This window comes from Ammospiza nelsoni, chromosome 5, assembly GCF_027579445.1.
Source record: "Ammospiza nelsoni isolate bAmmNel1 chromosome 5, bAmmNel1.pri, whole genome shotgun sequence".
Taxonomy (NCBI): Eukaryota; Metazoa; Chordata; class Aves; order Passeriformes; family Passerellidae; genus Ammospiza; species Ammospiza nelsoni.
In genome coordinates, this window is record NC_080637.1 from 51,253,995 (window position 1) to 51,281,383 (window position 27,389).

General features: G+C 50.9%; 3 protein-coding genes across 5 annotated transcripts; all 3 read left to right on the forward strand.

Annotated features, from left to right (window-relative positions):
* The first annotated feature begins 1,151 nt into the window (after positions 1 to 1,151).
* On the forward strand, positions 1,152 to 8,597 carry EIF3D (eukaryotic translation initiation factor 3 subunit D). Of its 2 annotated transcripts, none has more exons than XM_059472026.1 (15): positions 1,152 to 1,291; positions 1,592 to 1,725; positions 1,933 to 1,978; positions 2,355 to 2,491; positions 2,586 to 2,671; positions 3,150 to 3,222; positions 3,358 to 3,473; positions 3,681 to 3,813; positions 4,379 to 4,526; positions 4,754 to 4,884; positions 5,330 to 5,415; positions 5,642 to 5,771; positions 6,251 to 6,393; positions 7,157 to 7,437; positions 8,440 to 8,597. In XM_059472026.1, exons 2-15 carry the CDS (start codon positions 1,603 to 1,605, stop codon positions 8,451 to 8,453), a joined length of 1,647 nt encoding a protein of 548 aa, XP_059328009.1. In that variant the 5' UTR covers positions 1,152 to 1,291; positions 1,592 to 1,602; the 3' UTR covers positions 8,454 to 8,597. The 2 variants fall into 2 exon arrangements, with proteins under 2 accessions (XP_059328009.1, XP_059328010.1); XM_059472027.1 differs by having other exon boundaries at positions 3,361 to 3,473.
* A 753-nt stretch (positions 8,598 to 9,350) lies between these two features.
* Positions 9,351 to 17,526, forward strand: FOXRED2 (FAD dependent oxidoreductase domain containing 2). The gene is made up of 8 exons (XM_059472423.1): positions 9,351 to 9,922; positions 11,349 to 11,600; positions 12,023 to 12,292; positions 12,986 to 13,152; positions 13,793 to 13,958; positions 14,459 to 14,700; positions 15,535 to 15,705; positions 16,480 to 17,526. The coding sequence occupies exons 1-8, from the start codon at positions 9,351 to 9,353 to the stop codon at positions 16,743 to 16,745; spliced, it is 2,106 nt and encodes a 701-aa protein (XP_059328406.1). The 3' UTR covers positions 16,746 to 17,526.
* A 936-nt stretch (positions 17,527 to 18,462) lies between these two features.
* TXN2 (thioredoxin 2) lies at positions 18,463 to 25,825 on the forward strand. Of its 2 annotated transcripts, none has more exons than XM_059472933.1 (4): positions 18,463 to 18,534; positions 19,015 to 19,199; positions 20,201 to 20,324; positions 25,080 to 25,825. In XM_059472933.1, the coding sequence occupies exons 2-4, from the start codon at positions 19,015 to 19,017 to the stop codon at positions 25,194 to 25,196; spliced, it is 426 nt and encodes a 141-aa protein (XP_059328916.1). In that variant the 5' UTR covers positions 18,463 to 18,534; the 3' UTR covers positions 25,197 to 25,825. The 2 variants fall into 2 exon arrangements, with proteins under 2 accessions (XP_059328916.1, XP_059328917.1); XM_059472934.1 differs by lacking the exon at positions 18,463 to 18,534 and adding an exon at positions 18,550 to 18,725.
* The last annotated feature ends 1,564 nt before the right edge of the window (positions 25,826 to 27,389 follow it).

Below are 27,389 nucleotides of genomic sequence, written 5' to 3' on the forward strand. Positions count from 1 at the left end.
CCTCTGCCAAGAGAAGTTCCATAGTTCCAGGAAGTTAAGCCATAATTAGCACTGAAGATGTTTCTAACCCCACCACTGTCTGAGCTGATGTGCTCTGCTGAGCCTTCAGCACACACAGAAAGCCAAGTTTTCCTCCTCTTTATGACATCTGGGTACAAAGTGAATGGCTTTTGTCACACCTCACCCCCAGCTTTTACACTTAAAAGCCAAACTCAAGCATTTTAATCAGCAGGGCAAATTTACACTATCCTTAACAACACTCTCATCCACTCCTGCATATTTTTTCTCTATTAAGTGGCGATTAAGCAGGAATGAAATTTTGGTAAATGACTGTATTGTCCCAAAATTGTTTTTTTCACCGAGTCTGCAAGAGGCCAATCCACACACATAATCCAGATATTTGATTTATTTACAGTTCTGCATAGAAAGAGGTGCTAGCTGGCAAATCCACAAAGCCAGCACAACTACCAAAACTTCTCACTCTTTATACGTTTTGGCAAACGAAGGCATTAATGACCCTTGGCTACAAGTTACCTAGTTATCTTTTAAATTAGTATTCTGTCTTCTATTGGTTAATGGGCCTCTCCCTGCTCATGCTAATTAGTCTGCATGCTCAGTGTGTCTCTCCTTTCGAGCTGCTGGCTTCCTGGGTCAGTGGCCATGATCTCCCCCTGCCAGAATCACCTTTTACTCTGTTGGAGCTGATTCAGCACAGTTGCTGAGATGTCTTTATTAGTTTCTTCCTTACCTTGGGGGTTCTGCCAAATGTCTTTGTGGCTTGTAAATTCTGCATTCTTCATGTCCACTATCAGTGGTACATCCCTCTTCCCAAGCTTTGTTAACCTCCCCTGAGGTCACTGAAAAACGTTGATCCCTAAACCTTAACAAGGCAGTTCTACTGTCAAGTAATTTGTCTTTCTAACACCTGGACATCACTTGGAGCTTGTTTCTCAGCTCCTGTTCCACAGATTAAACCTCTTTTCTTGTTGATCAGAGCTGAAAGTACACAAAGATCAAACATTAAAGAACAACTTCTCTTAAGAATTTTTTTTTAATAGTTGACATTTTGCGACAACGCTGTCGCTTTACGGCAGCCGCGCTTGGTGCTCGCTTTTCCGGGGCTGGCGGTTTTTTGCCTTTACGGCAGGGCGCTGCCGTCGCGCGGCGCTGACGTCAAGGGCGCGCCGGGGCTGCGCGCGGCCCTTTCCCCGCCCGCCGCCGCCGCCGTCGGAGCCGCTCCCGGATCCGCCGCTGGATCCGCCGCCATCGGGGCTGCGCCGGGGCCGCGCAGGTGAGAGAGGCGCTGGGGTCGCACCAGAGCCGCTCGCCTGCCGCGCCGGCACCTCCCGCGTGTACCGAGACCCCCCCCCCTCGGCCCCGCCCCGCCGGTTCCGGTGGGGCCGCGTCCCCGCCCTTCCCCGGCACACGCAGCGCCCACCGGGACCCTTCCTTCCTCCCCGGGCCTGGTTGGCGGAGGCGCCTTCCCTTGGCGGTGGCTTGTGCCGAAGCAAGGCCTCAGGTCGCGGTGCCACACCGTGCGGCAGCTGAGGGTTTGAGAGTTTTTGGTTTTTTTTCATTTTTTCACCTTTAGAAAATTAAAAAATGGCGAAGTTTGTGGCACCCGTGATCCAGGACAACCCCTCCGGCTGGGGCCCGTGTGCTGTGCCCGAGCAGTTCAAGGACATGCCCTACCAGCCGTTCAGCAAAGGAGACCGCCTGGGCAAGGTACCTGTGCCGTGCTGGGCCCCCCTGCACGCTGCCTGCCGTGCTCGCTTTTGTTACCCTGGCTGCTCCTCGGCACCCTTGGCAGTGCGTCCTGACACACTGTGAACACCTAGCAGGGCTGGCAGGCAGAGCTGAGAGTCAGAAGGATTAGACATGGAGCATATGTTGTGTTAATGCTTACTTTTAACTGTTTGTGCTCGTTCTTAGGTGGCCGATTGGACAGGAGCCACGTACCAGGATAAAAGATACACAAGTACGTGTGGTCTGCTGGCTGTTTCGGGGGTTTATTTTCTGCAAAGTTTCCTTCCAAGCGTCGTTCCTGCTTTCATGTCTCATAGCCACCCTGTAATTACCTGCACGCCTCAGCAAGACAGGCAGCTTACTTTAGGAAGTGTGCTTTACCCTTGGGAGAGCTCTGTGGGACTCTCCCTGTCCTTGCGGCTTACTCTGGGTTTTTGTACTGCCTGGGCTTGCACGGGAGGTGTGGAAGGAGTGTAGACATGCAGGTGTAAGGCAGGAGTCCTAGTTTAGGTATCAGACTTTGGTGAAGGCAGATGGGGAGAGAAAGAGGCAAAGCATCAGGGTTTTCCTTAGGACCTTGGTGCTGAGTTGCTTTGTTTTGTTCCCAGACAAGTACTCGTCACAGTTTGGTGGTGGAAGCCAATATGCCTATTTCCACGAGGAGGATGAGACCAGCTTCCAGCTGGTGGACACGGCCCGGACGCAGAAAACGGCGTACCAGAGGAACCGCATGAGGTTTGCACAGGTAGGGTGTCCCTGAGACGGGATCAGAGGGAGCTTCAGCCCCACAGGATTCTTCCCAATTGATCTGTTCCTTTTGCTTTCTGTCATTTCTGCAGAGAAACCTTCGGAGAGACAAGGACCGTCGGAACATGCTGCAGTTCAGCATGCAGACACTGCCCAAGAGTGCCAAGCAGAAGGAGAGGTGAGCCTGCAGAGATGGGCATACTGAGCTCGGGTTGGAGTGTGTGAACACACTGTTGATGAATTTGCAAACTTACAGTAACAGAATCTGCTGGAGCAAACAGTCAGCAAAGAATTTCAGGGTGTTTTGAGTCCAGTGTTGTTCTAGTGTCAGTAGTACTTAAAAGCATGGATTTCAAATGGCTGCCTAATAATTTAGGAGAGTTTTTTAGTTGTGTTTAGAAAGTAATGGTGGCATTCTAAAGAGAGAATATCCTTTCTGAAAACTGCATTTCAGTCTTCAGGTAGAACTATATAAAGAGCTGCCCAGAGCAAAGAACAGACTTCTTAATGCCTTGGGCGTCGTGATCGACAGATGGCTCAACAAATGTTTCAGCAGCTCGGTGTCTGAAAGTAGTGCTCCTCTGGTAGTGGTTTGGAAGTGGAGGAGTGGTTGTGGCATATAGGAATCACGGCTTTTCTCACATTTGTCATTTTAGAGATCGTTTGCGCCTACAGAAGAAGTTTCAGAAGCAGTTTGGAGTGAGGCAGAAGTGGGACCAGAAATCACAGGTAGACAAACTGATGAGCATTGTGCCCCCTCTGACGGTAAGGTTTCTGTGGCTGCACTCACAGGGCAGCTCCTCTCACACAAATCCTGATGTGTCTCCATTTCTCTCTGTACGTGTCCCCCCTCTGGCCGCGCAGCAGAAACCTCGTGACTCCTCTGTTGAAGTTCGCAGCGACTGGGAGGTGAAGGAAGAGATGGATTTCCCTCGGCTGATGAAAATGCGCTATCTGGAGGTGTCAGAGCCACAGGACATGTGAGTTCCTAAGACAGCCCTTGCTTGCTCCTTGAGGTGACAGGATTTTTGGAAAGCGGGAGCTCAGAGGTCTCCTGCCTGGTCCCAATGTTCTCGTTGAAGTACCAAAACCAAGGGGAGGTAATGGAACACCCAGCAGGCCCTGTGTGGGTCATGGGTGGTGTTATCTGTAAGAGGGGTATCCAGATGGTCCTCTTATCTTTGCAGAGAGTGCTGTGGAGCCCTAGAGTACTACGACAAAGCCTTCGACCGCATTACAACAAGGAATGAGAAACTCCTGAGGAGCATTAAGCGCATCTTCCATACCGTCACCACTACGGATGACCCAGTTATCCGAAAGGTATGCAGCAGTTTGTGAAACTCAGTGTGGGCTGTTGTTGGAGACCAGCTGTCACCATCAGACCAAAGGGCAAAAGCAAGAAGCATTAGCTGGTACCAGTATTTTTCTGAGGTGGAAGGCAGAGCTAGATTAATGCAGAGGTAGGAACACTGGCCGAGGAAAAGCTAAAATTCTGGAAGGGCAAGCAGACCAGTACTTGAGGTATGTTGGGAGGAAAACTTAGGTCAGAAACACAATCCTTGGGCCTTGCTTTTGAAGGTGAGGAAGGCTCAGACATTCCTTTTTTGTGACTTGATTTGCAGTGAGAAGCTGTGCATTTTCCAACAGAATTAATATTTCATAGCAGTTTCTTACTTTCCCCTTGTGTGGGTGAGGGTGGGCCAGGATTGCTGTGTGCTACAGTACACTTTGCTGGCAGTCGATGGGGTACTCACCAGTACAGCTTTCTCAGTCATAACAGCAGAAGAAGTCAGTGATCTGGTTTGCTAGCACTTCTTGTCCTACCTAGGGAAGGGATATCTATTCTTATTGCTGAAACCATTTTCTCCACCTTCTATATTCACAGCTGGCCAAGACACAAGGGAATGTGTTTGCCACAGATGCCATCCTGGCCACACTGATGAGCTGCACTCGTTCTGTTTATTCCTGGGATATCATTGTCCAGAGAGTTGGATCCAAGCTTTTCTTTGACAAGAGGGACAACTCAGATTTTGGTGAGAAAAAGTCCTGAAAGGAATTTCTGCAGCTGTAGGGTCTAATTTTCTTCATGCTTATTTAGGTGTTTGCACTGAGCCTCCTGAACAAGCCTATTACTGCAGTATGTATGATAGCTGTGTGGGGAACTTCAGTATTGATCTGCTCTGATGTGGGGCTAGAAATTCATTAAAGCTGACATATTACTCCCCCAAGTATAACCATTTGCATCTGGTTTTCTTCCCAGACCTCCTGACAGTGAGTGAAACAGCCAATGAACCACCTCAGGAAGAAGGCAACTCTTTTAATTCTCCACGCAACCTGGCCATGGAAGCTACCTACATCAATCATAACTTCTCCCAGCAGTGTCTGAGGATGGTAAGGTGGAACTGTGATGAGTAGTGGGTCTGTGCTCCGGAATCTCAAGAGGAGACTTCATTGAGGCTGCTTTAATACAGAACAGAAGCATTTTAATTGACAGTTGTGTTATACCAGTGGTCTTTCAGTTTTGAAAGAGGTGGGATTATTTCTGGTGAGCAGTGTGACTTTGTTGTAGAAAGGTTTTCACCCTGATTTCACAGGGAAATCATCCTACTCCCGTTGATGATGTAGACAGGCTTCTCAGTACACTTAATGAAGCCTAAGTGCCAGTACAAGTACTCCTTATAGTGCTGTGACTAATGTGGGCATGAGGCTTTCATCAGCTGTCTTAATGTTTTGGTGTTTCTCTACATAAGGGAAATCAGCAACTGTTACTGTAAAAGAATATTTTTCCAATAGAGGAAAGCTGTCTCCTAACATGCTCTGCTGTTTTCATCTTCAGGGAAAGGAGAAGTACAAGTTTCCCAACCCAAACCCCTTTGTGGAGGATGACATGGATAAAAATGAAGTAGCCTCTGTTGCATACAGGTAAGTTGATATTTCTGATGCCCAGATTTGGCAGGGGGGCAGGATTTCAGTGTGACACGGAGGCAAAACAGGTTGGGAGCGTTATTGATAGAAGCTTTACCTTCAGAGGGATCCATGGATGACCTCACAATGAAAAGATAAGGGAGAAAAGGATGTTGCTGAATGCTTACATGGATCTGGAAGAGAACAAAGGTCAGAAATAACCAGCTGGATTGTTTATTGGCAGGTACCGAAGGTGGAAGCTGGGAGATGATATAGATCTCATTGTCCGCTGCGAGCATGATGGAGTGATGACAGGAGCTAATGGAGAAGTGTCATTCATCAACATCAAAACACTGAACGAGTGGGATTCGAGGGTGAGGAAGAACAGGATCCCCAAACTAGCTCTTAACTGCTTCACTGCTGCCTGACATGCCAGGTACAGCAGGGAAGATGAGACAAACATCTGGCCGTGTTCCCCGGGTGTTACATTCCACTAAGGAGTATAACTCTGGTGGACAAGCAATGCTGATGAGATTCTCCTCTAAATGTGAGGTAGCTGGCTTGAACCCTTTTGTCTCCCTGGGTGTTCAGCATAGTAGTCAGTCTGTTCTTACGGTTCTCTAGAATTCTTTCCTCACGAACTGCCCCTTCTAACCAGTGCCACAAATGTTGAGCAATCCCAGCTGTTTGCATTTCTGCCTTCCCAGTGCAAGAGCTTTCTCTGTAGGCTGCACTTCACACTCCCTCAGGTGGTACCATAGGCTAGACAGCTTCCCTATGTGATAACAAGGTGGCTGAAGGGATGGCTGCTGCTGGCTTGTCAGGCTGAACCTGGTTCTGATTCTCCTCTCAGTATTGCAATGGGGTGGACTGGCGCCAGAAGCTGGACTCTCAGAGAGGGGCTGTCATTGCCACGGAGCTGAAGAACAACAGCTACAAGCTGGCCCGCTGGACATGCTGTGCACTGCTGGCTGGATCAGAGTACCTTAAACTCGGGTAAGGGGAGCAGTTCACACCAAATGTCTTCCAGGTGCATTTTCTAGTATTAAACTTGGTGTATGGCTGAGTGAAGCGTTTACAGAACAAGTAATGCTAAAATCACCAGTGTTTGAGTGGCCAAAAAAGGAAAGCTTGTGGTGAGGGCACCAGCCTTGGTGTAAGCTGCTTCCTCTCAGCATCCAGCTGTGACTGACCCACACAGGAGGGACAGGTGGCCTGTGTGGGCTCTCAGCCTCTTTGCTGTGGTCACCAACAAGGGAAATAAATACAGTGACTGTGGTGCCTGTCAGGAATCTGATTGAGATCCTCAGTGCCGTGTAACTGAGAAATTAGGTGGTGGGGGGATTTAAACTGTCTGCTTAAAATCAGTTGAATACTGATTTTGCAGGTAATGAACTAGAGGCTTTTGCTAAATGAATTCTAGTGATTCTGCCATGCTCAGTTCTATCCACAGACACAGAATTGATTCTTTTCCATCTTTTTCATTCCAAACTCCCAGCTAATCGTGCTATTTCTTAATTTTATCTGTGGGGCTAATTCTTCTTTATCTTTTGTACCTCTCCATCCGATTTGGGGATTTCCAGGTGCATTGCAGATTGACAGTTTGTAGCCAAGAAATCCTCTTAGCTTTCAGTGTTGGAGTATTAGGATTTTTCAGCCCAGAAGACAAAAATAAGATGATCACGCTGCTTTTCTTGCTGGTGTTCTGCTGTCTGGGTGTAATCTCCTGATACCCTTGTGGTTTCTTCTTGCCCCCTAGGTACGTATCCCGTTACCACGTGAAGGATTCTGCCCGCCACGTGATCCTGGGCACACAGCAGTTTAAGCCAAATGAATTTGCTAGCCAGATTAATCTGAGCATAGAGAACGCCTGGGGCATCCTGCGATGTGTCATTGACATCTGCATGAAGCTGGATGAGGGGAAGTACCTCATCCTCAAGGACCCCAACAAGCAGGTGATCCGCATCTACAGTTTGCCTGATGGCACCTTTAGCTCTGATGAAGATGAGGAGGATGAGGAGGAAGAAGAGGAAGAGGAAGGTTTGTAGCCTACTTGGTGCTTTATGCTTTAAAGTGATGTTCTAGTCTGGATGAAACGGGGTTATGTATGATTAAGACCAGAGTTAAAGGGTCAGATCTGACCAGTGCAATGGCAGGAGAGGAATGGGGCTGGAGAATGTGTGGTCCCAAGGATGGGACTCTGTTGAAAAGGTGTGGGTGACATTGGGAGTACTCAGCTGGAAGAAGAACAGCGCAGAATTGGAGATGCAGATGTTGTGCCTCTGTACAGATACTCGATGAAGACTGATTTTAGCAGGGTTTGGGGGGAGGTCCCACATCCAGAGCACTGCCTGGCAGAATGAAGCCTGCCAAGAAGCCCTTCATTCAGCAGCCCCAAGGTCTGCAGGAGTGGGTGGGTGCTGATTTCTGTTGGTACTGGGATATTTTTTGACTGCAGTTTTAGAAATGGCAGTGACTATAAGGTGACACATTTCAAACGCGTGGTGACAGAGCGCAATTGAGGTAATGTGGTGAAGGCTTTTCTGAAGTGACTCTTGAAGCTGAGCAATCACTGGCTGGTCTGGATATGAGTTTTGGAGCATCAGTGGACAACTGCTGCCTTCCCTTTGCTGCCTAAAACCATCTCTGATGTGAGATCTGTATGTGCTTCACTGACAGAGGAAAACCATTTATCCTAGAGCTCTTGCTTCTGTGATAGAAAAAATATCTCCCAGATTATTTTTAGGCTGCAAGCTTAGCCCGGCTGCTCTGGATTTTATTATGGAAATGTTAGTTGGGTTGCTGCGTAATTTGTTTAGGAATGTAAATTGTTTATGACGAGTGTGTGGTCTTGGCTGATGGGCAGGTTTGTTGGGAAGCTGGACAGAGGCAAGGAGACAGTTGGAGGTGGGATGAATCTCCCAAAGTGACAGCCTTGGTTTTTTGTGTTCCTTGTGGCATTTCCTTGACAGCGAGGGTTCAGTTTTGGGGTTTTCTTCCTCCAGCTGCATTTGCTTAATTTCTTCTTCTATTCTTTTTCAGAGGAAGAGAGCTGAACCCTGCAACCAGCACCGAGGGGAGGGGCTGCAGTGCCTGGGCAGCCCCAGTCCCGGGGCTGGGCTGTGACTGTACCTTTGCCCCGGCTGTGCTGCACATCGATCATAAACGGGGGAAAGCGGAATAAAGTTGATTTTGCCGACTGCCGGCTCTGTGTGTGTGTGTGTGTGTGTGTGTACCTGGTTCGAGTGTCCCCCGCGGTCACGGCTCCGTCCCGCGCCTGCCCCTTTAAGCGCCGCCCGCCCCCGGACACGTGGTGCGCGCGCCGCCATGGTGCCGGCGGCGGGAAGCGGCGGTGGCGGCGTCACGTGACGCGGGGAGCGCGCCGCCCCCCTCGCTCGCCCCCGCAGCGGGCGGGAGGCAGCGCCGTGCCGCCCCGCCCTGCCCTGCCCGGACAGCGCGGGAAGGAGGAGGGAGAGGGCGGGAGGAGCGGAGCGGAGCGGCGGGAGCTCCATGGTGCAGGTACGGCCCCGGGCGGGCGGTGGCGGGCCCGCGCGTCACGTGCGCTGCGCCTCGTGCGCCGTTTGGCGGGGGCGGGGGCATCAGGGCGGGACCGTATTGGCGGGGGAGCCAGGGCAGCGCAGGGCACTCCCTCTCCCATTGGCTGGGGGGCTTGCGCCGCCCGTCCTCATTGGCTGGTGAGGCGCAGAGGCGCTCGCGACCAGCAGTCCACAGGTGCTGCCCCACCTTGCCACCTGGGTGGTGTGGCGGGGGCTGCTGTGCGCCCATTGGCTGGAAGGCCCGGGACCCCTGCTGCTATTGGCTGGCAGGGAGCAGGGCCTCGCTCCAACTCGCCACGCTGTGTGCGGACGTCATGGCGGCCGGCTCTGGGCGGCGGTGGGCCAAGACTGGTGCGGTCGGGGGTCTCCTGTGGGGAGGCTGCAGCCCCCAGGGTGATGCCTCCCGGTCTTCTTCCCTTCAGGGCCGGCTGCGCCAGCACCGCCATGGCCCCGGCGGTCTGCGGGACGCTCCTGGGGCTGGCCATGTACGCCAGCGGCCTGTGCGCGGTGAGTGGAGCCGCGTTCCTGTACCACGACTACTGCGTCATCGGGGCCGGGCCCGCGGGCTTGCAGGCGGCCTATTTCCTTCAGAGAGCCGGCCGGGACTACATCGTGTTTGAGCGGAGCCATGCTCCCGGCAGCTTCTTCGCGCTCTACCCTCGGCACCGCAAACTCATCAGCATCAACAAGCAGTACACGGGCAAGTCCAACAGCGAGTTCAACCTCCGACACGACTGGAATTCGCTCCTCAGCCACGACCGGCGGCTGCTGTTCCGACGCTACTCGCGCGATTTCTTCCCCAACGCTGACACCATGGTGCGTTACCTGGAGGATTTTGCTTCCCTGCTGAAGCTACGGGTTCAGTACAACACAGCCATCATCCATGTGACATTGGAGAAGAATGAGCAGGCCTGGAACGGCCATTATTTTCTCCTGATCGACCAGGACAGGAAGAACTACAAGTGCAGGTAATGGGCTTGACATGCAGCTCAGAGCTTTGCCCTTTTGAGGCATGAGTATTTCCGAGGATGGAGATTTCACAGCCTCTTAGAACCTTAATCACCATCAGGGGCAGAAAATATTTTTTAGGAATTGGCAGGCAGATGGGTGGAATAACTGCTCCTGGGAAGGCATTGCCATTCACGAGCAGTGTTTTGCTTTGGGCAGCTGAGGAGGTTGCGAGGGCAGACACAAATTGGCTGCCATGGCCATCACTGCAGCGTCTGTCTTTGATAAGTATGCTTGAAGGCGCTTTTGTTTTATCACTAGATAATTGCTGTCTGTGGAAAAAGTAACTCAGTTGTACTCACAGTCAGCACTGCCTTTATTACAAACTGGATTGAGTCAGAGCAGTGACATCTTGCTCCCGTTTTCCCGCATGTGCTCAGGGGTGTGTCCCAGACAAATGAAGCCCTTGGTTAGCACAGAGCTGGAGCAGGCAGCGGGGAAGCAGAGGAAAGTGGGGAGTTTTTGGGGGAGGGCAAGGACTGTGAGAATAACCCTCAGGGCTGCTGGTCGCTGAATTCCCCTTCCACTCGTCCTATTTACGTGTATGTATCCCGTACCACCACTGAGCTCCGTTCCTAAAAACCTCGAAGTTACTCGTGTGAACATACGGAGTATATTTCTCACCTCTCCTGAGAGTCTCAGGTCTACGACAGCAGGTCGTGCTGGCTGTCACTTGCCGGTGTGCTGCTGGCAGGCTCCGAGGGGACAGAAGGCAATCCCGGACACCCACGTACCGCGAGCGAGCTGCTCTCGGGACGCTGTGTAAGCAAGGCTGGGACAGCAGGCAGTGCTGCTTGCCTCAGCCGCCTGGTGCTTCCATCTAAGTCACAAAAACTTCCTCAAGAATCAAGTAAAAGCTTTTATGGAGTGATATAAAAAGATCACTGTAGTTATTTTGGGGGTTAACAATTAGCGATGTTGCTAATGTATTTTTATGACTGGCAGTTACATTTCAAAATATCAAAACTATTTCCTGTCTTAAAAATGACTTCTGCTCTGCCAAATGTCAACTCAAATTTTAAATCCAAATCATTTTTATGCAACATGTAATCAACCTGTGATACTGTCAGTGAGTTCATACGAGTAGAAGTTGCATTCATGAACAGGCGAGGGAGATGCATATATACACAGCACCCACACTGGCTGTTGCTATATATAATAGTGTTCCTGGTTGTCCTGAGGATAGGGAAGAGAGGAGCATGTCATTAGTTGAAGCTAGGTAGAGGTTTCTCTTGAAACCATGGCCTGTGCAGCTGGTCCAGTGTCACTGTGGGGGTCACATTGCAGCCACCTTCCACAGTGGGAGGAGGGAGGAGGAAGGAATGAGGAGATGGAGCCCCTTTCCTGAAATTCCTGCATTTCCATGTGCTGTCCCTGTTCTTGCAGCTCTTTGTTGGTTGCTGCTGGAACGTGGGTTCCCAATGTGGTAAACTTTCCTGGCTCAGAGTATGTTGAGGGTTACGAGACCGTGTCCATCAACCCGGAGGACTTCACTGGCCAAACCGTGTTGATCCTGGGCCGAGGGAACTCGGCCTTCGAGACAGCAGAGAACATCCTGGGTGTCACGAACTTCATCCACATGGTGAGCCGCTCCCGCGTGCGCCTCTCCTGGGCCACCCACTATGTCGGGGATCTGAGGTAAGGAACTGCTCCTGTTCCCAGGCACCAGGCTGGACTGGTGCTGTGGTCATGGGGGCCATAGGGAAAACATGGGGCTTTCCATAGGTCCTTGCTTTAAAGCAATCCAGGTTGCAGCTGCTGAACACAGAGGCTTGGTGAGAGCTTTTTAGGACCTAAAATAGAAACATGTCTGCTTGGAAACTATAATCTTTAAAATGTACTGGCTCTCAAGTTATTCCCTTGCTTCTAGTTACAGAGGAAAGTTAGGAGGTTGGCTACATCCTTCAAGGACAGCCAGGCAATGTTACCTCTGCTGTTCCTGTGAGCCCTGAGACTCTGGGAGTAACCCTTATACTGAAGAGGAGTTGGGATGCCTGATGAATTATCCCATTTTCAGAAGCTAAGAACCTCCTTTCTTTACATTCTTGTATTTTCTATAGAGCAATTAACAATGGCCTGCTGGACACCTACCAGCTGAAATCTCTGGATGGGCTTCTGGAGGGTGACCTGGAAGATCTGGCTATCGTTAAGGACAAAAAGGGAAAGCTGCACATCACACTGCGGTTCTACTTGGAGAACAGGAACATCAGCGCAGGCATCGACTTCATCACCCTCCCTCAGGATGAACTGGACAACTTTGCCACCCGCGCACCTTACGACCGTGTCATCCGCTGCCTGGGCTGGAAGTTTGACTTCTCTATCTATAATAGGTGAGGGAGAACCAGGATCTCCATGAAAAAAGGTATTTAGGATGAAGGGCCTGGGTAGGGAGGAAAGGGAAGAACAGGTCTTCTCCTGGCAGCATTGCTTGGACCTCCGTGTGCTCTGAGCTGCTTAGTGCTGCACAGTCCTTTGTTTATCCTGCAGGTAAGGCTGTGTCCCAGCAGGAATGTGTGTCACTGCCCTCTGACCAACAGGCTTTAAGGCTGTGCTGATGGAAGCAGTGAGACCTGAGTGACACAGAAAAGCTTGTACCTTTAGAACTTAACATCCTGACCTGCCAGATCACATGGACAAGGCTAGCAATGTTTGGGGTTTTTTTCTGAAATGAGGATGATAAAGGTGCAGATTGCTACAAAAAGGTTTTGTCGAGGAAAAAAAATTCTCTGAGGATGCAACCTTCATTCCACCTTGGTACATCCTGCAGTTGAAAATGATACTGCTAACTTCACTGTCTTCCAAAATTCATTGTTAGTGGCTCAGCTGAGAATTAGACCTTGTCCAGGGCTATCTTGAGATGAACACCCTCCAAAGATCCTCATTTTAGTAGTAAACTCCACTGAAGGCAGCAGGGGTATGAAGCAGAATCTTGCAGTGGCTGCAAAATAATGTGTATCAGAAACCCTTTTTATTTTTCTACTCCTGTCCTTTCTGATAGCCTGCTCTTCTCTTTTGCATATCAGATCCCTGAGAATGATGCCAGGAAAAGGGAATATTAAGAAGTATCCTCAAATCAAACCCAGCTATGAGTCTAGAGGCACTCGGGGGCTCTTTGTTCTTGGCACTGCTAGCCATTCAGTTGACTTCAGGAAATCTGCTGGGGGCTTCATCCATGGATTCCGGTATACAAGTGAGTACTGGGGTGTACAGAAAGGGCAGAGGTGGAAATCCTCCCTCCCTGCAAAGGAACAATCCATAGCTTACTGCTGGAAAGAGATTGCCCTTAGTCTTGTTTTGGCAATAAAAAGGACAAAACACAGTCAAGCTGCAGCTGCATCATCTGAAGTGGAGGAGAAGTGACTTGGGGTCATATATGAAGTTTTTGGTTGTCTGTCTTTGTTTTGTCTTGTATCTCTCTTGCCCGCTGTCTGTTATTTATGTAACACAATAGATTTCTTCCTGCCAGACGCTCTGCCTTGTGACAGGCTGTGGGTGAGAGGTCTGTGCTGTGGAGTTAAAACCCAGCAGCTGTGGGCAGTAGAGAGAATTTCCTTCTTTATGTGTGTGTGCCCATCCTTATCATTAAAGGAGTGCTGAGAAGTAATGAAATATCCCCAAGGACCCCCCGGCCCCTCCCCCACCACTTAGCATCACATCAGCTTTCTGAGGGGATCTCCACTGCAGTTACTGGCGATTGGGGTGGGAGATCCTGAGCTCAGAGGAGCTGTAAAGGTTGTTTATTGCCTCCTGCTGCAGCACAGAGATTGGATTTCTTAAAGCAGGAGCTTGCCTTGTTAAATAAGCTGTCTTTGTTTCTGTTCATGTCTTAGCTCGGGCAGTCCATCGCCTATTGGAAAACCGTCACCATGGTGTCCCCTGGCCATCCACAGTCTACCCTATTACACAGCTGACCAATTCCATCATCAAGAGGGTGAATGAGGCCTCAGGCCTCTACCAGATGTTCAGTGTCCTGGCTGACATCATACTGCTGAGAGAGTGAGTGAGTAATTATTCCCAGCACTGCGCTCCATAATTTCATTTCTGTTTCTTTACCACTGCCTCCCATGTTGCCCCTACACCAGTTGTGCTGTTCCTGCCCAAGGATGTTGCCATTGCATAGGTAGCCACCCCAAACCTGTACTACTGCTCCAACTGGTGCCCAATTGTGCACTCTGTTTCTCCCTCTTAAAGGGCTGAAACAGTCCAGACCTTCCCTCTAGGCTCAGAGGTGTAGTACTCTTTTACTGACCCCAGGAAAAAAACTTTGTTGAGCAGTGCTACTGTAGAGAGACTCCCATAATCTAGGAAAATAATGGTGTCTTGTAACAGTAACTGCAGCCTTTATAAGCTCTGCATCAAGTCCAGCTCAGATTTGTAATGACCAAACAAAATTACTATCTGATGACTTTTTGGCTTTAGCCTTGACCAGCTGAGGGTGGGTTGGATCCCAGCTGGCTTTCTCTGGTGGAAAATTCCAATGGTGTTTCAATTCACAGGAATGCCACAGCATTTGAATACCTGGAAGAGTACCCTGTTGGAGTCCTGGCTGAGCTCGAAATGCAGACGGGAAGAAAGGCTCGCAGTGGGCTCTTTGTCATCATTATGGAGTATGGCAGGAATTTCTCTGGGGCTGACAAGGATGTCTTCTACTACAACCGTGCTGTGGGAGAGGCGCAGCATGCCTGGCAGTCCAACTTTTTACATCCTGTTATTTACTATTACAAACACCTCCCAACAGGTAAGCTTTCCTGCTACTTGTGTGACACAACCAAAACAAAGAGGGATAAAGATAAATCAGAGCCAGAGTGGGGGTGGTACCTGAAAGCACTATTCCCCCTTCCTGTGAGACACCTCCCACCATGGTATGAGCTGAAAAGGAAGCTGAGAGTTGGCAAGAAAGTTCCATCCATAAGACCGATATAGGGGGTGGAGGGTTGGACCAGAGACGTCACGTTTGAAAATAGGAACAAACAGGCGTGCTGGAAATTTCCTCATGCCCAAAAAGAGGAACAGTTCTTCCCTTTGGCTGGCACCCTATGTGAACTTTGCAGAACCTGACAGATGAGAGTGTTGTTGTTTGGCCATCTTGCTGCGAAGAAAAAGCTGCTCTCTGGCAGGCCCAGGTCTGAGAGGTCACACAGACATAGAGGCAGCCAAAGGCAAGGATTTGAAGAGAAGTGTTCTATCCAGCAGCAAACAGGCTTAGGGTAGACTTCCTTGGGAAATTACTGTTGAAATCTTCATCTCCAGAAACCTAGGGTTAGGGTCCAGCTTGCCTTCTCGGAAATCAGCATGATGGGTAGCAGCACTAAACACAACGTAGCCCATCTGGCAGTCCCTGCCCAAGGGGAACGGGAGTGAAATGACAGGAATGCTACAGACAGGGACAGAGGGCAGCTGTGGAGTGGCAGGGCTGTTGAGGACAGAGCTAGCAGAGGGGATTGCAAATGAAAGTAATGGATTAAAAGGTCAGGACAAAAGCAGAAACAGCTGTCACAGCTGCTTTCCACTCCCCAAGCTCTTTTTAATGCCATTTTGCTTCTAAGAGCCTCCCTTAATGTTGTGTTGGCAGAGCGTGAGATGAGACTCCGTCCCCCAGACTGGCCTCTGCCCCGGCCAAATGCCATCCATCACATTGTGGAGGACTTTCTGACAGACTGGACAGCCCCGAATGCTCACATCCTGCCGCTGAGGCGGTTTTTGGAGAACTGCCTCGGCACCGACCTGCGCAATTTCTTTGCAGGTAATTTGTGCACAGGGTCGAAGTGGCAGGAAGAGGAGGAGCAATGTGAGGAACAAGGGACAGGAGTGATCTCCTATGTAAATAGCTGAGATCTCCCTGTGGTGAGCTGCTTGTGTCTCACCATCAGTCACACCTCCTCAAGGCACTCACCAGATGGTACAAAGTGCTGTTCTGTGTGTATGTTCCCAAAGAGTCCTTGCTGTTGTCACCATTAGAAGGAGACTGGCCCAGGCATGCCAGGACTTAGAGAAAGGCATATAAGGTTGGGTTCAATCCTTTTTCTAGCTGCAGCTTTCCTTTCTTCTTCATTATCTGAACATGTCTTTGTGCCATTGTGTACTAGATCTCATGTACTGGTGATTGGATTGCTTTCCCATGGGAAATGGGAGTGCTGTGATGTGAGAGGTGAAGAGCCTCTGCTGCCTCCCTTCCTGGTATTAACACTGGTGTGGGGCCCTCCTGCAGGAAGCCCACGTGGTGCACAGAGGGAAGCCATCTTGTAGCACAAAGAATATGCCAGATGGATGCAAGCTCAAATCCAGCTCCTTTTTCTCTCAGTGTGCAGACTGGGGATCCCTCTCTGCATCTCCTGAGCTCTGCAGAAGTACATCTATTACTGTGCTGCCACCCAGGGAAGGGGAGCAAGTGGGAAACTCCAGCCATCTTCCCTCATCCTTTCTGCCTTTTGTTTTGAATAAGTCCCTGTAAGTTTATGGGAGTATTTCCCTACGGGGTGTCTCTGCTGACTCTAACCTTTGCTCCTTTCCCCTGCAGAGTCCTGTTTCCTGTTTGCCTTCACCCACCAGAAGCTGCCTCCCTCCTGCCAGCAGGGGTACGTTCGAATGCAGGGGCTGCTGGGGAGCCAGGAGCTCCGGCAGCACGCAGTACAGGCTGGGCTGCTCCAGGATTACACTCACACAGACTTGTCGGGTGACAGACCCCCTGACAGCCACCACGGCTCACAGGAGCACTTGATGAGAGATCACGGGATACCACTTCGTCCTCTGCAGCATCTTGTTAATGCCAAGGATGAGCTTTAACCTTTCTTGCTGCACACTGAAATCCATAGGTGCTCTCGTGACAGTACTGTAACAGAGATCCACAGCAGGATTCTGCCCTTTCCAGCATCCCTTTTCCATCCCCATGCCTCCCACTGATTGTCAGTTGCCAAAGACCTGCTCAGATCTTGCTGTTACAAAGAGGACCAACATCCTCTGAAGGACTGAGGGACCAAAACCCAGCGATGCTGAGGTTCCCATGTTGTCCTTGCAGAGTTCAGAGTGGCCTGAAGATGGTGTTGGTGTTTATCTCACTGACCAGGATCTGCAGTGACAGAGGCCACAGAAGTGAGCGCAGGAATGCCTGGGAAACTTCAGATGTCACGTCCCCCTCAGAGATGGCCTGCTCACAGCCTGTGGCTCTCTGGTCCCTGGATGCCCTACGCTGTGCATACTTGAAGATTTGTTTCTGCATTGAATCCTGAAGTGGTACTCCAGGCAAACTTCCTGGTATTTTTCCTCCATTTGAGTTAGGGCAGTTGTGTAGCTTGAGTGAGGAAAGATTATTTTCTTTTAGTTGCTGTATAGGTCAGATAATTTATAATTTCTAGAGAACACTACAAGGGACTCTTTCCTCCACAACAGATGAGTAGCTTGCTTGGAATGCCTGGGACACAGACTTACAGAGTTTGGGTCTGCTGTCCTCATGGTTTTTTTCTCCCACACCAAGCAGCCTAGAAGGTTAGCCTGTCTTTTATAAAGCATGACCAATATTTTTCCTATTTGCACTATGTCCCATCAAGAAAGTTTGATGTTGTTAAAATGCTCTTTCTCTGTTTTATTCCCCTCCAGTCACCTTGAGATTTTAGAGGGACTGACGGGGAGGTTGTCTGCACTTTACTGCTCCCCTTGTCATCCACATATGCTTGGCTATCACCTCCCTTTGGACTCCTTCCATGGGCCTGGAGTTGCAAAGCAAGAGCAGTTTTGAGCTTGACCTCGTGATGTCCCTGTGATTTCTAGGAAACAGAGGAGGGATGAAGGGAACAGGCTTTTATCTCCACACGTTTTCCAACTCTCTAGCTTCTTGCAAAATGCACACTATTGCTTCCAAACTGAGGGGAGGCTGTACCTTACATGTACCTAAAGCTCTCCCAATCCTTTGAATTCAGCTGCTGTTTCCCTGAAATCTCAGTTCCTTGCAGAGGCAGGGAAGCAGAAGAGGTCAAGGAAGTGACAGGGGAGTTCTTGCTCTCTTTGAGGATGCTGGGCTCTGCAAGCAATGCTGCTGCTGGAAGGCAGTGCCTGTTCGCATGCAGCTGGAGAGGGTGGCATGGGCCCACTGGTCTGTGGTCACCCCTGAGTGCAGGGCTCCAGGTTGCTCCCGGTGCCCTTCCCGTGCGGGCGCGTTGTGGAACGGAGTTAATTGCTGTCGGGGGGACTGTAGAGCTGTGCACTGCCAGGAAAGCTTAAAGCAGGTGACGCTGGCAGCCCCTTGCCCGGCCTCCAGCTGAAGAGAGCCGCCAGCCGGAGGGACCGGCCGTGCCACCGGCACCGCGCCGCGGCTCGTGCTGCGCCAGCGCGCCCAGGGGAGGGTCCGCCCCACGTGACACATCCCACCGTCCCTCCCGGGGCGGGGCAAAGCGGCCTAAAGGACAGGCACGGCAGCCAATCAGAGCTGCCCGGCTCTCCGGGCGACTGCCAATGGGCTGCGAGGGCGGCCGGCCCGCCCGTAGAGCCTTCCGGCGGCGGCGGCCAATCGGTGCAGGCGGGCGGGAGCTCGGTGTGTGCGGGTCAGCTCGGTGTGTCCGGTCACCTCCGCGCCGCGAAGGTGCGGGCGGGCCGCGGGCCCGGCGGGTGCAGCGGGGCCCTCCCGGCCCTGCCCTCCCGCCCTCGGGCGCGGGGAGCAACGGGGCACCGGCCTCTGGGGCCGTTCTCCACCACAGCGTTGGGGCCCTGTGCCGCCTGTTGCACAAGGGCTGACGGAGCCCCGCGGTGTCGGAGCGGGCCTGACTCTGCCCTGTGGGTGGGGGCGAACGGGCCGTGGGGGCAGCTCTGCTCCGCAGGGCTGAGCGAAACGGGGAGTCTGTGCCTGGGGCTGTCTCCCTGTGAACGGGGAGCAGGCGGGCTCCAGCCGACAGCCCCGTGCCCGTTGGGCTGGAGCCGCAGAGCGGGCAGGGCTGGGCAGGGGGCAGGAAGCAATCACGTCACACCCCATAAGGTTCTCTCCTGGCTGGGGGCGGGATCGGGGCTCTGCTGCAGGGGGACCGGCCGTGGGGTGCACCCGCCCCACCAACCACTCTCCCCACAGATGGCCCAGAGGCTGGCGCTCCAGCGGCTGCTGGCGCTCCCCACGCGGGGGCCCCTGCCATCCCACGGCAGGGCCTTTGGCACCTCAGCGGGCCGCAGGAACACTTTCAACGTGCAGGATGGCAGCGACTTCCAGGACCGGGTGGTGAACAGCCCCAAGCCCGTTGTGGTGGACTTCCATGCACAGTAAGTTCCACTCGTGGCTCTTGCACCCCTCTCCACCACCACCCGTGCAGGTGTGTCCCTGTGACTTTCCTGATGTGGTGGCACTCCGGGCTCACCATGGAGGAGCATGCCTGAGGGCTTCCCAAGATGTGGAGTCCAGTGTTGAAAGATGCTTCTGCTCATCAGGCTCAATCCATGAAGATTCCCCTCACAGCTACACCCTGCAGCAGTGTCAAGCAGTGCCAGGAAGGCGTTCCCCAGGGTGGCACAGCTGCACTTTCCAGGTGTCACCCCAGCCCCAGTATTGCATCATCCTATAAAGGATTCCTCAGGAAAAAGCTCTGATATCTGCCCTATTTGGCTTCATGAATGCAGTGTCCTCGAGGAGCTCTGCACTTGCTATGCCTCACCATTGTTATGGTGTATCATTCCATGTTTCTTAAAGGTGCATGGTTTTGAGGCTCTTTATAGCAAATGTTTTTATGTGTTAATAACAGCCATGTGACACAAATGACAGCATTTGTCATCAATAAAAATGCTGTGATCCACCTGCCAGTAAAACTATTCCTAGATGCTATCTGCTCTATTAACAGTTGTCTTAACTGATTAAGATAATTAACAATATTAACTGACTATCTTTGAGTTTTTTCGCGTATTTTCATAGTCCTCCAGTTACTGTTACGTGAGCCTGTTACACCTGATTTGGTGCAAAGAGAACACAAAACAGCCAAAAAACTTCTGCTCTAAATAAACCAAGGGACAAAGCACAGTGAGCACTAGTTGGGATCATCCAGGGAGGAGAGGACAATTAACTGAAGCCTGAAGCTGGATGCAGAGCTTCCTTAACCTTTGACAGCTCCTTTGTGAGAGAAGTGTTTTTCTAAGCCGTGGTTCAGGAATTGTATTTCCAGGCTGGCTCTTGAGTGGAACAGCAGTGGTGGCAAAGGCACTGGTGTTCCAGCATGCCTTCCATGGCTGAAACTGCCTCTCCTGATGTGCCCTCTCTTTTCCTGCTCCATCAGGTGGTGTGGTCCCTGCAAGATCCTCGGGCCCAGGTTAGAGAAGCTGGTGGCCAAGCAGGAGGGGAAGGTGCTGATGGCCAAGGTGGACATTGATGATCACACAGACCTCGCCATCGAGTACGAGGTAGGAGGTGGAAGAGCACGGACTTTGTTTGGCTGGCAGTGCAGAGGTGCCTCCCTAAGGAGAACTGTGCCTGCACAGCAGCAGCACTGGAGGGGAGGGGAAGCCCAGAGCCTACAGGTTCCTGATCCATTGGGTCACTTGTCAGTAGGTGGATTTTGCTGCTTGGCTCTGCTCCAGCTCTGCTGGTCGTGCCCAGCATCCCCACCTCTGATTCTGCAGGGAGGTGTCTCTAGGCCTTGCATGTGGCTGTGAGGGTAAGCACTTCCCTGTGAGTGTAAACACTCCTCGAGGAGCCTGGAGTACATATGGCATTTTGCTGCCAGCTGGGGTGCTCAGGTGCAGGGCAAGATCGTGAAGTTACAAACCCCACTCTGCTGTGCTGCTGAACATGGTTCTTTGTGCAGCCAGCCTGTCCTCTCTTTCCCTTCCTTGTTCAGGATCTCGAGCTGGGTCATAACGTCCCCATCCTTAAGCTGCAGCACAAGGAGACACAGTGAGTTTTGTTTGGACAGGTAGAAGCCAGGTCAGAAAAAATAACAGGAGCACACGTCCTGCTCTTGAAAGGGGAGGACCTTGGTGCTTACAGTAGTGTGTGACATTACTGCTGGGTGTGTTCCCTGTGCTGCCTTTCTCCTAGGAAGAAGCAGAATGACTGGAGAAGGCCATGGCTTTAGTTTCCATGATTCATTTATTTGTCCCCTCTGACAGTAGTTAGGTAGTTTAAGAAACACAAAAGCCCCTCTGAGGGCCGTGCTTGCCTCTGTTGTCTCTCCTTGCAAACAACCACTCTGCCCATGGAGTTTGGGCATCCTGCTGTTATGTTTTACAGGGGTAAAACATGCCTCATTTTCACTTGGGTATCATGCAGATGGATCTGCTCCCCCTCTGCAGATGAAGTCCTGCTCCCAGGGTGACAACTAGCTCAGCAAGCTCCTCAAACCGCCCTGAAAAGTGTGAACTATCTCCTGAGCAAGCTGTCAATTTATTGAGCCTGGAGAAGATGCCGTTCCTGCACCCTGCTGAGACAGAAGCAGACGGAAGCAGGAACAGCTTGTTCCCTCCCACTCTTTCCCCAGGGAGACCTTTCTGCTGTGCTGTGGTGGAGTGCCCACACAGCTGGTGGCCACAGTCATGATTTGCAGTTCCCACAAGCTCAGCATGAGAGCCTCCAGGGTGGAGGCGTGCTGGCAGATATACCCCAGGCCAAGGAAGATGGCTGCTGGCTCCTGAGCAGGGCTGGCTGCTGCAAACCCAAAATCCTGCATAGCTCAGAGGGTGCTGGTGAGAAGTTGAAGAGGATGAGCTGTTTTTAGTGATGATCTGAAAGTGTGTAAATCCTAATAGATGCAGGGAAAGCTCTGGTAGCAATCATGCTAAGGAGAAGAGAATAGAGATTATTAGCTCAACTCATGTATTGTTCCAAACCTTCCAGTAGATAGAATGAGCTGAGATTACAAGAGGATAATCTCAGATGAGTGGAAAACGACAAGCAGGGTGTGTGCATGCAGAGAAAGGTTGGTGAAAAGAGGCTGAAAGTCCCAAGTTGTGCAGCTTCGATAATGTGCTGGGTGTCCTCTCCCCACGGGTGCTGAGAGAGCTCTGCCTGCTGTGTGTGTTTGTGTGCAGGTAGGACTGAGGCTGCAGGGAAGGGTCAGCTTCTAGCAGTTCATTCAGGAACCTTATTTACAAACATGGTGGAATTTTTGTTTTGCAAGAAGCCCTCCTCCACTTTTGGAGTGATGCGTGTGTGTCTTGTCTTGGCCATTATCCCCGTGGCTAAAACACTGTCCTTAGACTGTCTCATGTACCATAGCTGCAGACAGGTAGGGGGATGGCAGAATTTTGTGCTCAGATCTTCAAAGTTTGGAGCATCCTTTCTGAGGCAGAAGTTTTGTTCATGTGCTGAGCATGTGCTTGGTTTTGCTTCATCTGGGAAGTTACCATGTAAGGAGAAATGTAAAGGCTGATGGGAAGGCAGTAAGTTGAGATCAAAGAGAGACCAGAGTGTTTGTGAGAGATCAGGAAAACCAGAGGTGGTGTTTAGAGGGAAGCAGAAAACATTTGTTTTAAAGTCATTCTTTAGGGAATCAGATGTCTGCGTGCTGAGGAAGTCTTTGTTTGGGGTTTTCAGTGTCCATGCCACCCCCACAACTCCTTCACTAGCTGCCAGGAAGTCTCACTCCATCCATGTTTATTCCCCTGCCCCCGCACACACGCACCCCCAGCTTGCTGCCTGCTTGCACAATGTCCTCTTGAGCAGCCTCCTGGGTGCAGAGGGAGGCAGTGGGAGGGGAGGCCCCCTGGAAGAGCTGAGGAATTCTGGCACATTCCTTTATACAAGCCCTTGGCTCTTGGCCATCCCAGCTTAGCACAAAGCACGGATGCATTTCCTGCAACTAGGAATGTCCCCTGTGCCCTTCCCTGTCTGGTTATGCCCAGCACAAAAGTGTTTTCTCTGGGGACTCCCTGTTTTATCAAATACCTTTCATCTCTGGTTGTGGCCTTTCTCCACTGCTCCAGCCAGATCCTGACCTCTCGCCCCAAGAGCAGAAAGGGAGAAGAAATACTTTTGTTTATCTGCAGTCTCTTAAAATTCTTCAGATTCATCTCTTGCCTTAGCCAGTTGCCTCTGTGTGTGGTGACCAGGAAAGGGCAGCCCCTTCTGTGGCCACTGTGGGTGGGCAGCTCAGGAGGGCCACTGGGTACAGAGGTGGTCATTCATCAGTGGAGCTCCATCTGGTTACCTCCTCACTCAGAGGCCTGGGTGAAATACTTCCCCCTGCTCTGTTGTGTGGCATCTGAGCTTGTATAAAAGTTTCAGATGGGGGAGAATTCCCTTGGTATGGGTGTTGCCACAAATAACCTGGATGGGCATGTTTGTTTATTTATCTGTGGTCAACACTAATCAAAAGCAGACTGATTTTTTCTATAGAAATGCTCTTCAGGGAGAAATAAAGTTTGTTTAGGTTCAGTGCAGATGGGAGTCAAAAAAAGAAAAAGTGCCCTCAACTTTGCATTCTAGAAATTCCCATGATATTTGCTTCTCAACCAGCAAAACAAAGTACATGCTCCATTAATAGGCTGCCCTTACTGCAGCTGGCAGGAAGGAAACTGACAAAAACATCGTGTTTTCTGAGCAGAGGAAAGTTGCTCTTTGCCCCCAGTTCTCATCTGGCTCTGCAGCACCAGCCCCAGACCTTCCACTCTTTCTTTGGATTTGCTCACCTGCACAAAGAGGGAAGGAGACAGAGGAATCAAGGCCATGTGAAACTGCTGGGTGCGCTGGTCAGCCTGCAGGGCCTGGCAACGTGGTGTTGGCTGCTTCTCACTAGAGCTTCCAGGAGTTGCCTATTCCTCACCCCAGCCCTAACAGGGGCCAGCTCTTTTTTTTTTTTGGATAGGACTGGAGCAACTCTGCTGGATATTAACCCACTGTGCAAACCAGAGGGAGGCTCAGTGGAGGTTTGCCTTCTCAGGGACAGAGCAGCTGAGTGCAGTGCATCTTTTCTCTCTCACAAAATCACAAGGGAACATGTTGGCACCATCGGCGGTGCTATGGCCCAAGCCCTCTGGATCTGCTCTCTGCAGTCACTAGGAGGAGCTGAAGATTGTGCACTGAGCAGCCCCGACGCTCCCATCCCTTCAGATGAGGCTGCACAAGCCCTGAAGGACACTGTGGGGAGCCACGCTGGACTGCCCAGCTGGGACCGGGTGGGAAGGGAAGACAAAATGTCCCTTTCATCTCAGGCTCCCACTGGGAGAAAAGCCAGCCCTCTGATGGGTTTCCAGAGGGATTTACAGATCTTTGTTGGCAGCAGGGCTGGCAGTGCACACAGGAAGGCCCTGCAGGCTGGAGAAGAGTCAGCGGGCAAGATAAGGACAGGATGTGTTTTGGGGGGAAAACCTTGCAGAGATAAGCTGTGGGGTCAGAAATGTGATCAGATCTTCCACTGCTGTAGCTCTCCAAGCTCTGGTTGTTCCTTCTTTCAGTCATGTCCCTGGGGTTTCTGCTGTCACCAGTCAACCAGCAAGTCCCTGGGGATGTTGTCATTTCCAACACTGTTCTCTTGGATAATTCCCAGCAAACTTTGTTCTGAGCTAAAAAAGCAGCACCCAGAGCAGCACAGCTGCCTGCTAGCTCTGGTCAGAGGGACTTTTTCACTTCTTACCTAATCATCAGGGATCTGCACTGAATGACCACTGGTTTGTGACCAGTTAAATAACTGAAAACAGAACTGGGGAAAGGAAGAAGGCTTGGAGGGGATTGTCGTTTCCATAATATGAGCAGGAAATCTGCCTGTGCAATGGTGGGGCGGGTCAGGGTTAGAGCTCCAGTCCTGTCTGGAGAAGAACACGGGTCCAGTCTCATGCTACTCTGGCCATAAAATGTCCAAAGGTCATTATGTCTGAGATGTGTCCTAGATGTGTTTGTTTATGAGAGGACAAAAGGGAAGGAGGAGAAGAAGATTTTTACTGGAGATTGTTTTTGTATGAGTTGTGGTTTTGTCTTTAAACATTTGGGTCTTATTTAAACTCAAAAAGCAGCTCAGCCTTATCTCCAGTAGAGTGGTGTAAGTCAGTGCAGAGAGGGGGAACATGGAGCTCAGCTGGCGTGTTTTGTGAGTGGACATCTTACCCTAGAGCAGTGTGTGCTCAGTTCCCTTGTAGCCACTTCCTTCGACTTCACTGGGAGACCAGGGGCAGGTGGCTTCCTGCAGGCTTTGCTCACCTGTCTCCCTGTTTCTCTTGCCTCAGGTGTCAGCAGTGCCAACTGTGCTGGCTATGAAGAACGGAGACGTTGTGGATAAATTTGTGGGCATAAAGGACGAGGATCAGCTGGAGGCGTTCCTCAAGAAACTCATTGGAGCCTGAAGTAAAAGGGTGGCTGTACCCCTGCCTCTGGACACGTCCATGTTGTGCATTCCTTGCCTGGGAGGGCTGTGGGCAGGTCAATTGCCTGCCCTGTACAACCCGGGGGTTTCTTCTGTTTTGGTGTTTTTAGGAGATGGAAAATGTTGTAACCCTTCCCTCCTTCTCCCCCTTCTCATGAGCAGCAGTAGTTGCAAAGGGCTGCTTATTCTCAAAACGGGGAATGTGGCTGGAATTAGGAGCCTGTGTTTATCAGCCAAGAGCTGACATGCAGAGCTGCTGCTGCTGCTGAGTTAAGAGGAGGAATGTTTTTGTCTTTGCCTCACATCTGATAGCCCAGAGCAGAGGGCAGTTGCTCCCTGCAGGATGATGGTACATACCTACCCTGGGTGGGATCGTTTAAAGCTGAGAATGCCTCTGCCTTGTCTGTGAAACCTGTCTTTTACTTCCTCTGTCCTTGTGTTGATGGGACAGGTACAACTCCTCCACAAATCCATGGGCTCCCACCATAATTTAGTAAGAGAAAATAGGGAGAAGTATTTTATAGATCTCCTTTTGTTTGTCTGCAGCAGTAGAGAACTTTTATCAGTCACTGCTGTCTAGCCAGGAGAATAAAACTCAGTTCTCACAAATCTGTCTGTCCAGAGAGGTGAGTTGGGAGTATCAGCAGCACAGTTTCTAATGATGAGTTGTGAAAGTACAGGTTATGACTTGATCCCTACTAAAAGGTAATGTGCTAAAAACAAAATAGGGTATTCCTTCCATGGGACTTCCAGTGCTGCCTGTAGGACCCCCTTCGTGTGCTGCTGGATGCAGGGGGCCAGAGGGAGGACTCACCTCTCACACACAGATGAACAGCTGCTCATTGCACACAGGGAACCTGAGCTGTGCTCCCTCCCCCTGTGCTCTTCTCACCCCTCCCTGTCTGTGGAGCTGAGAGCCTCCCTCTCCCTGTCGTGAATAATTCAATGTGGCCACACGGGTGAGCCCTGCCAGAAGGCAGCCTTTTGACTTCAGTTGCCCTGACCTTTGGACTAAGGGTACCAGCCGTGGGCTTCTATCTGAGCAGCCTTCAGCCCTTCTAACCTCTTCCTCCTCCTCCTCACATACACCTGTTTCCTGTCAACCTGGCTTCTGAGTGCTCCCAGCCTCCTCCTGAGCTTGCAGGCAGAGCACAGCACCAGCACTGATGATTACTGTACTGTTTAATTCCAGCTTGCTTATCTAAGCTGCATGAGAACATTGTAAATGCTTAATAACTATGTACAAGCTTACTTTTTTTTTTTTTTTTTTTACCACAGCTTCTGTTTCCTTCAGTCAGTCTTAAATCTGCTTTGGCATTGCTCCATTTTACCTCCCTGGTATATGAGCAGCCAGGTAATTTTTTTTCTGCACCTCTGCAGTAACAATTTATGACTTTTGAAGGAACCAGGGGAGTGGTGATCCAAGTCCTGCTGCAACTGCAGTGCAGCTGGCTGGCATCACTGCTCCCACCTGCTTCTGTCCCCCTGGAGCCAGGGCCACAGCACAAGGTGGTACTGGTCTCTTGAGGTGGGTGCCTCCCACTGGGTCTGGGCTGACCTCACCCCTGGCACGCTACTAGAGGTGATGTCACTTGAATGTAATCTGGTAAAGAACTGTTGGTCAGTTACAATCAATAAAAACTGGCATTTCATTTTATTCCAGAGATCACAGCAGCTGTGCTGCTCCTGACCTCCTCGGGTTTCAGGCTGGGCAATTTCCCCTGCAGTTTCAGTGTTCCTGCTCAGTAAACACTTCTAGTAAAGACTCTCCATTTTCCTGCACAAGCAGGAAAAGTAGGGGAACAGCGTCACATACCCAACAATAATGAACTTTCTTGCCTTACCATCCTACAGAACAGGAAAAAACACAGTGACTTTGCATTGTGTGATTAAGGGGCAGTATAAAATAGTTATTTTATTGCTTCCTTCTAAGGAAAAGCAGAGCTAAAGTGTCACTCAGCTGTTAAATTGCCAGCACATTTTAGGGTGCATTATGGGAAAGCCACAACTGTTTCTTTGGGATAAATGCTGAAGACCCACATACTTGATGCCTTGTGGGAATCCTTCAGAACAGTGTAACAGGTGGACAGTAGGAGGAAGGGTTTGGGGACAGCTTGAGATTCCTCAAGTAGCCTGCAAGGTTTCTAGCACAGGACAGGACTCAGAGCCGAAG

Bases quoted from the DNA above. Each gene is read 5' to 3' on its own strand.
- FOXRED2 (XM_059472423.1), top strand. From the start codon at position 9,351: ATGCCTCCCGGTCTTCTTCCCTTCAGGGCCGGCTGCGCCAGCACCGCC. The intron at 9,923-11,348 runs GTAATGGGCTTG...CTGTTCTTGCAG, and splicing joins AGGAAGAACTACAAGTGCAG to CTCTTTGTTGGTTGCTGCTG. The intron at 15,706-16,479 runs GTAATTTGTGCA...TTTCCCCTGCAG, and splicing joins CCTGCGCAATTTCTTTGCAG to AGTCCTGTTTCCTGTTTGCC.
- EIF3D (XM_059472026.1), top strand. From the start codon at position 1,603: ATGGCGAAGTTTGTGGCACCCGTGATCCAGGACAACCCCTCCGGCTGG. The intron at 4,527-4,753 runs GTGAGAAAAAGT...TTTTCTTCCCAG, and splicing joins GAGGGACAACTCAGATTTTG to ACCTCCTGACAGTGAGTGAA. The intron at 5,772-6,250 runs GTGAGGAAGAAC...TTCTCCTCTCAG, and splicing joins TGAACGAGTGGGATTCGAGG to TATTGCAATGGGGTGGACTG.
- TXN2 (XM_059472933.1), top strand. From the start codon at position 19,015: ATGGCCCAGAGGCTGGCGCTCCAGCGGCTGCTGGCGCTCCCCACGCGG. The intron at 19,200-20,200 runs GTAAGTTCCACT...CTGCTCCATCAG, and splicing joins GTGGTGGACTTCCATGCACA to GTGGTGTGGTCCCTGCAAGA. The intron at 20,325-25,079 runs GTAGGAGGTGGA...CTCTTGCCTCAG, and splicing joins ACCTCGCCATCGAGTACGAG to GTGTCAGCAGTGCCAACTGT.